Source organism: Chrysemys picta, chromosome 5 (assembly GCF_011386835.1).
Source record: "Chrysemys picta bellii isolate R12L10 chromosome 5, ASM1138683v2, whole genome shotgun sequence".
NCBI lineage: Eukaryota > Metazoa > Chordata > Testudines > Emydidae > Chrysemys > Chrysemys picta.
Window position 1 is genome coordinate 3,307,084 of NC_088795.1, and position 13,552 is coordinate 3,320,635.

The 13,552-nt window shown below is 47.0% G+C and overlaps 1 protein-coding gene across 2 annotated transcripts in view; it reads right to left on the reverse strand.

Moving 5' to 3' along the window:
• Nucleotides 1-13,552, reverse strand: part of SPMAP2L (sperm microtubule associated protein 2 like) — a 62,415-nt gene that overhangs the window by 20,157 nt on the left and 28,706 nt on the right. For both annotated transcript variants that reach the window (XM_024111083.3, XM_065595817.1), the window contains exons 2-4: nucleotides 5,837-5,867; nucleotides 2,784-2,840; nucleotides 1,988-2,116 (exon numbers count right to left, since the gene is read on the reverse strand). In XM_024111083.3, coding sequence (XP_023966851.1) covers nucleotides 1,988-2,116; nucleotides 2,784-2,840; nucleotides 5,837-5,867 — 217 coding nt within the window. The remainder of the gene's footprint in view (nucleotides 1-1,987; nucleotides 2,117-2,783; nucleotides 2,841-5,836; nucleotides 5,868-13,552) is intronic.

Sequence of the window (13,552 nt, forward strand, 5' to 3'; positions counted from 1 at the left end):
GGGCCGGCGGGCGGAACCCCAGGCCGGCAGCGGGCTGAACAGGGCCGGCGGGCAGAACCCCAGGCCGGCAGCGGGCTGAGCGGGGCCGGCGGGCAGAACCCCAGGCCGGCAGCGGGCTGAGCGGGGCCGGCGGGCGGAACCCCAGGCCGGCAGCGGGCTGAGCGGGGCCAGCGGGCGGAACCCCAGGCCGGCAGCGGGCTGAGCTGCTCAGCCCACTGCCAGTCTGGGGTTCCATCCGCCAGCCCCTGCCAGCCAGGGTCCCAGCTGCTGGCCCCACTCAGCCCGCTGCCGGCCCGGGGTTCCGTCCATCCAGGCTGGCAGTGGGCTGAGCGGGGCCGGGACCCCGGCTGGCAGCAGAGTGCCACTAAAAATCAGCTTGCATGTCACCTTTGGCACATGTGCTGCAGGTTGCCGACCCCTGATGTAGACTATTTGCTGCAGGATGCATATGTCATTATTAGCATCTCTCCTTCTTCTCATGGAACAATAGGGTCATGAAGGAGAGAGGGCTACGGTCTGGAAGAGTTCACAGGACATTGCTCCCAAGGGTCTCAGCCATGGGGCATCAGACAGCATGTGCAAGACAGGACAGCTGTGGCTTGCTGAAGGTCTTTGGATGCAGGGGCCTGCAGACCAGGGGAAATGGAGAAGTCAAAGACAGCCCCAGCCCTGTGCAAATTAGCAAGTCACTGTAGAGAACCCTGTGCTCTTACAGTGGCAGGGAGGAGGGAGGTGGAGTGGACAGCAAGCCCAGAGCTTCTGACCAGGCAGTCTTCACACCTGGCCCTGCACACCAGCTACCGAATTATGGAGTGGGATTCTGCTCCTTCTACCCCCAAGCCGCTGGATCTTTATGCCTTTGAAGTGGCAGCGCATGTGGGACAGGCAGTTGACTAAATGGGTGAACAGTGAAGGGGAGAGAGGTTGGGCGGGGGACAGTGTCACATAAATCCTGGTCTAATGCTGCATAGGACACAGGGCCTTGCACCTGGGCCAGGGCGTAACAATCCACACCCACACATATTACACAGCCACAGCCACCATCAGTCACACGCCATACAACACCCAACGTTCCGCTCCAAGCCACACGGAAACCAAGATCAAATTGGCACTAGACTGAACCAGGTGTCACTGGAATTCTAATAAGACAAACTGTTGCTCCAGCAACAACAGCTTCCCATTACGTGAGTCATACCCGTCTCACAGCCCATCAGCTGTTCCACCCTTCTACCTTGCCTGCCAGGTTTTGGAGGGAGCCTGAATTAAGTACAACTTAACCTTTCCAATTTCCCTTTGGAAATCAAACATACATTTAGAAGGAGATTATATTATGAAGAACCAAGATTTTCTATTATGAAGAATCAGGATTTTCAAAAGTGACTAGTGATTTGCTGACTCCGGGTTTGGGTGCTCAACCTGAGACACCTTAAAAGGATGGCTTGATTTTCAGAAAGTGCTGAGTGCCTGCCCTCTGAAAAAATGAGACTCCTTAAAGTGTCTCAGATTGGCCGCCTGAAAATGGCAGCACCCAGAATCATTAGTCCCACGTTGAAAACTTCAGCAACAACATTTAGTGACCAAAACAACCACAAAGATGAATAGATGGGAAACATGGAAAAACCATTCTATTTAAAGACATTCATAATAAATGCTTTACACTTCTGCAGCTCCTTTTCATCCAGAAAATTGCAGAACTCAGCCAAACTTACAGACACCTTAAGATGGCAAAACTGAACAACTACCTTACTCAGTAGCAGCTCTGCTGAGCTGATCTCAGAGGGAAGATGTTCATGGTGGATTGGGCTACAGTCATGATGTGAAAGTGCAGAAACTTCTGCTTACTTCTCTTTGCCCAATGGTCTGGACTCACCTCTCTACAGCTGACATGCCTTTATTTGTATTAATTATTATCAATAAATCCTGAGCTGTCACATTCATAAGTGAATGTTTTCCAACAGAAGGAAGAGCACTCCTGAATACAACCAACCTGCGCTGAAGGTCACCATTGAAAATTTTCTTGGGTTTGGCCAGAAACATAATTCTTGGCGTTGGCCGAGCCGTCAAAGCACTCAGGGAGAGCGGCCAAATTGTCTCCTGATTTCCCCATTCTAACCTACTGTTAAAACAGGGAACAAAAGGGAAACAAAATTCCCGGTTAGATGATCACTAAACTAAGTTTGGCACTGAGCCTCTGATGCTCTTCCAAACTTGCAAAACAACTGAGGAGCAACGTGCATGTTTATTGGTTGCAACCATTATCACTGCACAATGTTAGCAGCCCTCTCAATGCCATTCCTGAGGAACAGCATGACCTGCTCCATCCCACCATCCCCAGCCATGTCCACTCTCAGGAGAGGCCATCTCCCATTTCCCAGCCTTTAAACACACTGGTAAGGAAGGGTGATAAGTCTCCCCCTTGCTCTCCTCCCAACTATCCAAAACGTGCAGGGGCACAATAATCAGCAAAATGCACAGCCACCCAAGTGGCAGGTGAAACTTGAGGACTACAGTAATCCTGACCACAACCAACGCTAGATTAAGGTGTAAGCACTCCATGTTCATGTCTTAGCCTGACCCGAACCACAGCTTCTGTGGATGAATTTAGATTCTCTAGCACTGTAAACGAAAAGCCACATTCTTTTGTCTTTCCCAGATGTCAGATGGAGACAGCTCACCAGTGCAGGAGAAACCCATTCTCGACACACTCTACCTTTTATTACCTGACTGTTGTCCACTGAGGCCCAAAGCCCATACAGCGTAAGCTTTGTACCTTTCCCACTCACCTACTATAGTTCTCCCAAGCTGCTTTAGGCTTCTTTGGTCTTGCTAGTTCTCGGATCCTAGGAAACGTAAATCAAGGTTACATGAGCAATAAAACTCAGACTGTTATAACAAGCATAGAGCAGGTGTTACAGTATTCTGAACCTTAAATAATTCTTGAGTCACTCAAAGACTTTCATCATGAAGCCAACGTGACAGAAGAACACGGATTCTTTTTTTAAGTAATAGGCCTGGCTAGTCATTGTCTCTATAACATTACCTATCTTTTCAGTACACGTATTGATGTAAGAATTCTCTCCCTCTCAGTCCAGCTTCTCCTTTGCTCAGTTCTCTGGGTGAACTCATAATCCAGTTTTTTTCTGTTACAGTAGTCTGCTGTCTGGACCAGAATTGTATAGAAAAATTCAGGATTAAGACTTCATGGAGATGGGCTGATGTGGAAGCACTTTTTATTGTTTTAATAATGTGATATTAATACACAAGGACTAGGAGGTCAGAGATTCTCCCAGCCAACACAAAAATAAACCGAATAAGCACCACACAAAAGTGTATGCATTATTATCATCATCGTGATTATTAAATCACACCATTAACACAGTGCTTTACAAGTATAGATTAAGTCACATTCCTTGCACGAAACTGCTTACATTTAAGATCAATGTATTATATTACTATTATTATTAATGTCGTTTGCCTGTTTCCGCTAGTACCCACAATGTGCAAGGCACTGCAGAAACACACAAAATGCACGGTCCCTATCCCCAAAAGCTTCACTGTAAAGAAGGTAAGATGGTTACACTGAATGATCAAGAATTCCCAACAAAGGATTGTCTGCGTCTGTTTATACAGTGTCTGTGTCTGAAGCATGGGCGGGCACACTTGACTGGTGTTTACCCAGATGCGGTTGCAAGATTAAATATTCAAACTGCATATCCAATCAGGGAAGGGATGCACGCAATTGATTTAGCAGTTCAATAGTATTTGCAACCTCCAATAAAATAGATGAAGTGCCATCAAATTCTTCCTCCTTCTCCATGAGTCCCATATTTCATATGTTGACATCCTTGGTGTCTATTCAACCCTTTCTCCGGACAGGAAGAGGGCTGGTGGCTTCCCTTTACTTTGTAACACTTCCCTTAGCAACTGAACAGAAGCAGGTGTACAGATTATGCACTATGGACCTGATCCAATGCCCATTAAAGTCGATGGTGTCACTGGGCTTTAGATCAGGTCCTCTATTAGCCTGGCAATGGGAACACAGCCGGTGAGGGGTGGGGCTGGAGCAGAGTCTGAGAGATGTTGGTTAAGAATGCATGTACAATGCGATTATGCTATTGGGTTCTCTTAAGGACATGGGGCCCGATTTGAAAGTGCTGAGAACTTCTTGCAAGATGCTGAGCACAATAAGCTCTCCCGGAAGTCAGTGGGAATGGGGGAGCTCAGCATCTCGCAGGAAGCTGGAAAGATGCCTGCAATAGCAGATTATCTTTTAGGCAGTCTATTGTTCACTTGATGCAAGAGGCAAGATAATGGACCGTGCTAATTATACTTAAGCTCTATCATCCTCACATCATGTACAAACTCTGCTCTCAGAAAGATCAGCACAAATCCCATGAGCTTCAGAGGGAAACTCTGGTCCTGTGCCTTCAGCTCATGGCAGAACATGGCCAGGTTTGGCCTTGTCTTTTAAGGAGACAAGCATCAGCTTCATTTTTTAACTCCCAGTCAAGTTGTTCTACAAAGGTCTTCCTTTGAGAAGCAGCAAGGGGCCAATTACAATTTCATTTAGAACTATTTTTAGTTCCAGCCTTGTCACAGCATACATTTAACAATAGATAAACTAGTTTACTGAAAATGAGATTATTACTGGGCATCCTCTCAGCAGAAGAGGCTCATTAATATCTCTCTAACCTTTACTCATCCACAATATAGTACATGGGCCTAGATCCGTTTTCTAACTATATCCCACGGATTATAAGGAAAGTCTGACTGTAATGCTTTATGTTTTCCTAAGAATCAAATCACCTCACAAAATAGGTTCTGTGCGAGAGATTCCTCTCAAGAAGCATGAAAAACACCAAGACGACCTTCTGCTTGTATGCTCTTTTTAAAAAATGACAGGATGGCTGTAATTTACATCTCAAATGGAGACCTTCAGTTTGAAATGTAGTCACGTTAAAGAAATAAGTTAAAAGTATTTTCATGCCCCACTCCTGCCCCTGAATTCCACTCACAATTTTTGTGGTTTTTTTTAATCAATCACTTTTCCTGTTTTAAAAAAAAAATGTCATTCTCTCCTCTGCTGTCAAGTGAAAGACTCCCACAAACAGGAGAAAACAACTCTCTGAAGTCCCAGCCCAGCAAATGATTTAAATAAGTCTGTAACTTTAAGCACATGAGCAGTCCCATTGGCAGGGGAAATGATGAAATTGACTATACCGGTGTAGTATTTGGGTTTTTTACAAATTAAAATAAATAAGTCCAAAGCCTCTGCATACAATGAATGCATTTCTGTTCTTTATGTGGGCATTATAATCAAAACTAGCTCATCTCCAGTTTTGTATGGATGGGAATTTCTGGTAAGAGATTCCTCTAGCTGGGACAGAATGGTCTTTTACATTCCACTGCCTGGATTCACAGGTTGCTCTTTCACAAAGGCGGTCAGGATCAGCGCCACACACCTGCACACTACTACAAGCATCTAGATCATGGAATAGATTTTTTTTTTTTTTGCAGGTGCTATGCTGGAATAATGTGAATAATTCTTGTAATAACCAGTTGACACAGACCTCCAAAAGCACATCAGCATTGTAAGAAATGTTGTTGTGCCATCATAACTGATTTACTCATTCAACTTCCCTCATCTGCAGGAGACATGTCCTCCTGATATTTATGACATTAGCCGCAGTCCCATGAATCCCCTTGGAGCCAGGCCTGCAGTCCACACTCAGGCAAAGCTCCCATTAGGTACACTGGGAGCTCTGTCTGAGTGTGGAAGAGGACACTGAGTTATGTACTTGCATTTCCAGATCCCTGCTGGGTTATTTTTTCTTACCTGTCACTTGAATATGAACAGAAGTAAGAAACTGCAAAGAAAACAAAAACAAAGTGGGTATTAAAAGGCTGGCTAACACCTGCATTCTATGCTGTCATTCATTTGCATTCATTGTAAGTAGGTGACTCTACTTTATTCTCTATAAAATAACTGGCAAGGGAAAAGAAGCATGTCCAACTACTCAAGCCTTAGTTAGCTGACAGCTTTGGGTATGTTTTCCTAGTAGTTATCCTGAAGGTAACTACAGTGCAATGTACACATCATCTCTCACACTTCCCTGTGGTGAATGGTTGTAACAAAAAACGTTCAGGTATCTCTTTGAACCAGGCGAGTGTAAGCAGGGTCTGAATGAATGCTTCCCTGACAGCTAGCTGGGAGGAGGAGAGACTATGAGTATGTTTATGTAACTACAGTTTGCTCCTGCTCTGTTTACATGTTCATCATTTATAGCTGTGTCAAAGGATCAACTTTGGCTGGTGTTGGGTACAAATCACCTTAGTACTGAATGCAGGGGTAGTGAAATAGGGTTACCAATGTAGTAATTATTGCAGGAATACAGGAAAGCAGGACTGTGCTTATCCAAGTGGTTCTCAGACTTTTGTAGTGGTGGCCCCTTTCACACAGCAAGTCTCTGAGTGCAATCCCCCTTATAAATTAAAAACACTTTTAAAAATATTTAACACTATTATAAATGCTGCAGGCAAAGCGGGGTTTGGGGTGGAGGCTGACAGCTCGCAACCCCCCAGGTAATAACCTTGCGATCCCCAGTTTGAGAACCCTTGGCTTAACCTGTCCCAAATGGGGGGGCACCCTCGGTTGAAAGAACCTCATGAAGCAGGGGCTCGAATGTCAGAGCCTTGTGAAAGTAAGAGGGGTGGGGACAGGAGTCCTGGTCAGGAGGCTGCACAACCCCACCTCCACCCCAGGTCCTCTCTAGACTGGCTTAACCTGTTCCTCCCCATTGCTCAAAGAACAGAAATAAACGTCATTAGGAGCCTCTTTTGTTATTTTAAATGCACAATTAGAGCTGAAACCAGCTGTGGTAGGACTAAAAGAGCAGGAGTACTTGTGGCACCTTAGAGACTAACAAATTTATTTGAGCATAAGCTTTCGTATTTTGTTAGTGTCTAAGGTGCCACAAGTACTCCTATTCTTTTTGTGGATACAGACTAACACGGCTGCTACTCTGAAACCTGTGGTAGGCCTGTGTTTCTGCCCTGCCTGCTAACAGCTAAAATCACTGAGAGCTGAAATCACTTGAGATGGGGCTAAGATCTGTTCCTCTTATCTGTTCTTATCAGTTTAACATCTGCAAAAGGTGCCATCCGCCACGGGAACCGGGACAAACGCTGCAGGAAGTGCGGGTACGTCAACGAAACCCTGCCCCACGTCCTATGCTGCTATAAGCCCAACGCCAGAGCCTGGCAGCTACGCCACAACGCCGTCCAGGACCGTCTAGTGAAGGCCATCAACCCGCGTCTGGGAGAGATCGCTGTCAACCGCACCGTCCCCGGCACCGACAGCCCGCTGCGCCCAGACATCGTCGTCACGGACGAGGTGGGAAAAAAGATCATCCTGGTCGACATAGCGATTCCGTTCGAGAACAGGACCCCGGCTTTCCGCGAAGCCCGAGCCCACAAGCTCGAAAAATACGCCCCCCTGGCTGACACCCTGCAGACTAAGGGCTACGAGGTGCACGTCGACGCTCTGCTCGTTGGGGCTCTGGGTGCCTGGGACCCGTGTAACGAACGCGTGCTGAGGACCTGTGGGGTGGGCCGTCATTACGCGCGGCTCATGAGACGCCTAATGGTCTCGGACACTATCCGTTGGTCCCGGGACATCTACATCGAGCACATCACCGGCCACCGCCAATACCGAGAGTGAGCCGGGGAGACCTCGTGCACCCACACACACCCCCTGCTGGACCCTATCCCCTGAGCCCTGAACCCACCAAACCTAGCTGAATCCCGCCATGTGAGGGTCACCCCATCCCCATTACCCAGCCCGCTTACTTATACCCATGACTGTCTCCACTTCCCGTATGGGTGTTAGACCCTCACCGCTTATCGACTGTTTCCTGATCCCGCCCACCGGTTACCCACCCCTCATTGGGGACATTGCAGTCTGTATATACTATGTGTGCTGCCCAGCCCCAAAACACCAACATATCCCCATACTCTGTATGTTACCCCCAATGACCAATAACTAACGCTTCAAATTTTCTGTATTGTTTATTTTTTTAAATATCCTCTAATAAAATTTAAATCTGTTCTTCTTATCTGTTCTTATCAGTTTAACATCTGCAAAAGAGCTGAAAATCACTGAGAGACTGATGTACAGAAGGCAGAAGCGAATGAGTGACCAGCAGGGTGGCGGCAGAGACATCACAACCAAACAGCAGGGTGGTGGCAGAGAGGCGTGATGACCAAACCTCAGGGTGCTGGCAGAGAGACGTGACGAGCAGCCCGCAGGGGGCGGTGGAGAGGTGTGATAAGTGGCCAGCAGGACAGCTGGTGGAGAGGTGCAGTGAGAGCGGTGAGCAGGTGGATGGTGAGCGGAGCGAGTAAGGTACCTCTTTACCCCCCACCCAGGGCGGGAGGTGAACTCTGCAGATGCACCTCTGAACTCTGGGTCTGCACTGACCAAGAACAACAACTGTGAGTGGGGTGCAGGGAAGGGTCGGGCATGTGAAAGGGACTTTTGGGTTGCTGGACTTAAGAACCTGAGGGGAAAAGGGAACTGCCCAACCTACTTGGGGGTGGATCTTGGAATCATAGAATATCAGGGTTGGAAGGGACCTCAGGAGATCATCTAGTCCAACCCTCTGCTCAAAGCAGGACCAATCCCCAGCTAAATCATCCCAGCCAGGGCTTTGTCAAACCTGACTTTAAAAACCTATAAGGAAGGAGATTCCACCACCTCCCTAGGTAACCCATTCCAGTGCTTCACCACACTCTTAGTGAAAAAGTTTTTCCAAATATCCAAGCTAGACCTCCCCCACTGCAACTTGAGACCATTACTCCTTGTTATGTCATCAGGTACCACTGAGAACAGTCTAGATCCATCTTCTTTGGAACCCCCTTTCAGGTAGTTGGAAGCAGCTATCAAATCCCCCCTCATTTTTCTCTTCTGCAGACTAAATAATCCCAGTTCCCTCAGCCTCTCCTCTTAAGTCATGTGCTCCAGCCCCCTAATCATTTTTGTTGCCCTCCGCTGGACTCTTTCCAATTTTTCCACATCCTTTTTGTAGTGTGGGGCCCAAAACTGGACACAGTACTCCAGATGAGGCCTCACCAATGCCGAATAGAGGGGAATGATCATGTCTCTCGATCTGCTGGCAATGCCCCTACTTATACAGCCCAAAATGCTGTTAGCCTTCTTGTCAACAAGAAGAAGAACAGGAGTACTTGTGGCACCTTAGAGACTAACAAATTTATTAGAGCATAAGCTTTCGTGGACTACAGCCCACTTCTTCGGATGCAAGTGGGCTGTAGTCCACGAAAGCTTATGCTCTAATAAATTTGTTAGTCTCTAAGGTGCCACAAGTACTCCTGTTCTTCTTTTTGCGGATACAGACTAACACGGCTGTTACTCTGAAACTTGTCAACAAGGGCACCCTGTCAACTCATATCCAGCTTCTCGTCAACTGTAATCCCTAGGTCCTTTTCTGCAGAACTGCTGCCTAGCCACTTGGTCCCTACAGAGCAGAGGATGGGATTCTTCCGTCCTAAGTGCAGGACTCTGCACTTGTCCTTGTTGAACCTCATCAGGTTTCTTTTGGCCCAATCCTCTAATTTGTCCAGGTCCCTCTGTATCCTATCCCTATCCTCCAGCATATCTACCATTCCTCCCAGTTTAGTGTCATCTGCAAACTTGATGAGGGTGCAATCCATGCCATCCTCCAGATCATTAATGAAGATATTGAACAAAACCGGCCCCAGGACCGACCCTTGGGGCACTTCACTTCATACCTGCTGCCAACTAGACATGGAGCCATGGATTGCTACCCGTTGAGCCCGACCATCTAGCCAGATTTCTATCCACCTTATAGTCCATTCATCCAGCCCATACTTTTTTTAACTTGCTGGCAAGAATACTGTGGGAGACTGTATCAAAAGCTTTGCTGAAGTCAAGGAATAACACGTCCACTGCTTTCCCCCATCCACAGAGGCAGTTATCTCCTCATAGAAGGCAATTAGGGTAGTCAGGCATGACTTGCCCTTGGTGAATCCATGCTGACTGTTCCTGATCACTTTCCTCTCCTCAAAGTGCTTCAAAATGGATTCCTTGAGGACCTGCACCATGATTTTTCCAGTATCAGAGGGGTAGCCGTGTTAGTCTGGATCTGTAAAAGCAGCAAAGAGTCCTATGGCACCTTATAGACTAACAGATGTATTGGAGCATGAGCTTTTGTGAGTGAATACATCTGATGAAGTGGATATTCACCCACGAAAGCTCATGCTCCAACACGTCTGTTAGTCTATAAGGTGCTACAGGACTCTCTGCTGCTTTTACATGATTTTTCCAGGGACTGAGGTGAGGCTGACTGGCCTGTAGTTCCCTGGAGCCTCCTCCTTCACTTTTTTTTGAAGATGGGCACTACATTAGCCTTTTTCCAGTCATCCGGGACCTCCCCCGATCGCCATGAGTTTTCAAAAATAATGGCCAATGGCTCTGCAATCTCATTCGCCAACTCCTTTAGCATCCTTGGATGCAGCGCATCCGGCCCCATGGACTTGTGCTCGTCCAGCTTTTCTAAATAGTCATGAACCACTTCTTTCTCCACAGAGAGCTGGTCACCTCCTCCCCATGCTGGGCTGCCCAGTGCAGTAGTCTGGGAGCTGACCTTGTTTGTGAAGACAGAGGCAAAAAAAGCATTGAGTACATTAGCTTTTTCCACATCCTCGGTCACTAGATTGCCTCCCCCATTCAATAAGGGGCCCACACTTTCCCTGACCTTCTTCTTGTTGCTAACATACCTGTAGAAACCCTTCTTGTTACTCTTAACATCCCTTGCTAGCTGCAACTCCAAGTGTGATTTGGCCTTCCTGATTTCACTCCTGCATGCCTGAGCAATATTTTTATACTCCTCCCTGGTCATTTGTCCAATCTTCCACTTCTTGTAAGCTTCTTTTTTGTGTTTAAGATCAGCAAGGATTTCACTGTTAAGCCAAGCTGGTCGCCTGCCATATTTACTAATTTTTCTACACATCGGGATGGTTTGTTCCTGCAACCTCAACAAGGATTTTTGAAAATACAGCCAACTCTCCTGGACTCCTTTCCCCCTCATGTTATTCTTTCAGGGGATCCTGTCCATCAGTTCCCTGAGGGAGTCAAAGTCTGCTTTTCTGAAGTCCAGGGTCCGTATTCTGCTGCTCTCCTTTCTTCCTTTTGTCAGGATCCTGAACTCGAACATCTCATGGTCACTGCTTCCCAGGTTCCCATCCACTTTTTCTTCCCCTACTAATTCTTGACCTGCTGCTCACAAACAGGGAAGAAGAGCTCTGCCCCTAGTTGGTTCTTAGAGCACTTGCACCAGGAAATTGTCCCCTACACTTTCCAAAAACTTCCTGGATTGTGTATGCACCGCTGTATTGCTCTCCCAGCAGATATCGGGATGATTGAAGTCCTGCATGAAAACTAGGGCCTGTGATCTAGTAACTTCTGTTAGTTGCCTGAAGAAAGCTTCGTCCACCTCATCCCCCTAGTCTGGTAGTCTATAGCAGACTCCCACCACGACATCACCCTTGTTGCTCACACTTCTAAACTTAATCCTGAGATTCTCAGGTTTTTCTGCAGTTTCATACTGGAGCTCTGAGCAGTCATACTGCTCTCTTACATACAATGCAAGTCCCCCACCTTTTCTGCCCTGCCTGTCCTTCCTGAACAGTTTATATCCATCCATGACAGTGCTACAGTCATGTGAGTTATCCCACCAAGTCTCTGTTATTCCAATCACATCGTAGTTCCCTGACTGTGCCAGGACTTCCAGTTCTCCCTGCTTGTTTCCCAGGCTTCTTCCATTTGTGTTTAGGCACTTAAGATAACTCACTGATCGTCCCTCTTTCTCAGTATGAGACAGGAGTCCTCCCCTCTTGCGCTCTCCTGCTCGTGCTTCCTCCTGGTATCCCACTTCCCCACTTACCTCAGGGCTTTGGTCTCCTTCCCCCGGTGAACCTAGTTTAAAGCCCTCCTCACTAGGTTAGCCAGCCTGCTTGCGAAGATTTGCAAGAGGGAAGTATTGCCTCTCAGAGGCAGGAGCGCCGCCAGCTTTTCTGCTGCCCTTGGCAGCGGAAGGTCCTGCCCCAAAATGCCGCCCCCCACAGAGGCAGCGGAAGGTCCCGCCACCGAAATACCGCCACAGTTGCCGCCCCCCAAATTGTAGCACCCTAGGCAACCGCCTAGGTCGCCTAATGGGTTGTGCTGGCCCTGCTCAGAGGTGCCCAGGGGTGGTGTGTAAATTTCCCAGGTTACTGGGTGAGGGCTGAAGCCGGTTCTGTGTTGTATAAATGGAAAGGAACCCCGAGATATTGAACCCGGCCCTGGTTGCTGCTGGCTCCACCTGGCAGAAGGATGACATGAGCAACAGTGGGAAATTATCATTGGATCATTTGGATGTAATGGTAACGTACAGGTCCCTCTTTGGTTAAGTCTAATAAACTATTATGTGCTTTAAATGCAACTTCAAGGGAATTTTTCAGAGCCTTAGGTAAGTAGTATTATATAAACTGTACAAGACAAAGTGCAAAAGGAATAGTGCCATTTTCGGAACTGGGATGCTTGAGAAATAGGAAAAATCGAGGGGCAGTGATGTATGTTGTAAAGGCAGAAGTGAAGCAAATGATATCGTACCTGTGTCATTACTGGGAAATAATGCACTATGAGGACCTCAACAAAAGCCAAGCTGCAGATGGTGTGAGTTGTTACAATTAATTTCTTTAGACACTTATTTCAACACCACTACTTGAGTCTTTATAGCGGAGGTTGTCATTTGTTCCACATCCTTTTAATCTGTTACCAAACACTATTTTTTACAGACTGATAGAAATCAGCTTTAAATATTCATTCCAGGCAGTAGCCTGGCATGTAAGAAGAGCAAAGCAGGAGAAAAGAGCACAGTTATTGCAAATGTAAGCAGAGTCAGGATAAGCGCTACCCTGACATCTGGTGGTGAATTATGGCGAGGATGGAAAAGAACTCCAGGGGCTGATCTTGTTTGCATAGACACACCCACCCGCCTAGCTGAACAACAACAACAACTGAAAGTGGTTACTTTGGCTGGTGTGGGATCCCCAGTTTCTCTGTTATTGGGGCAGGAAGAATAAAGTGTTGTTACCCTGATTCTGTGACTCAAGGCCAGTTGAACTGTTGTATGACAGAGGGACTCACCAGTAATTAAGTAGCACTTGCTAGACAAGGGGCATGGGTTCTATAACCTAGTGAATTGAGAGAGGCTGGGGATAGGTGTGTGTATGTGATGGTATGGACCCCTTTTGAGGGCCTGGAATGCCCATTACACTACTCCCTCTCTCCACTGTTGAATGTCAGAGCTAATTTTGATTCCATTAGGAGTCTAGATACAGGGTGAAAAGAAGAACAGGAGTACTTGTGGCACCTTAGAGACTAGCAAATTTATTAGAGCATAAGCTTTCGTGGACTACAGCCCACTTCTTCGGATGCATATAGAATGGAACATATATTGAGGAGATATATATA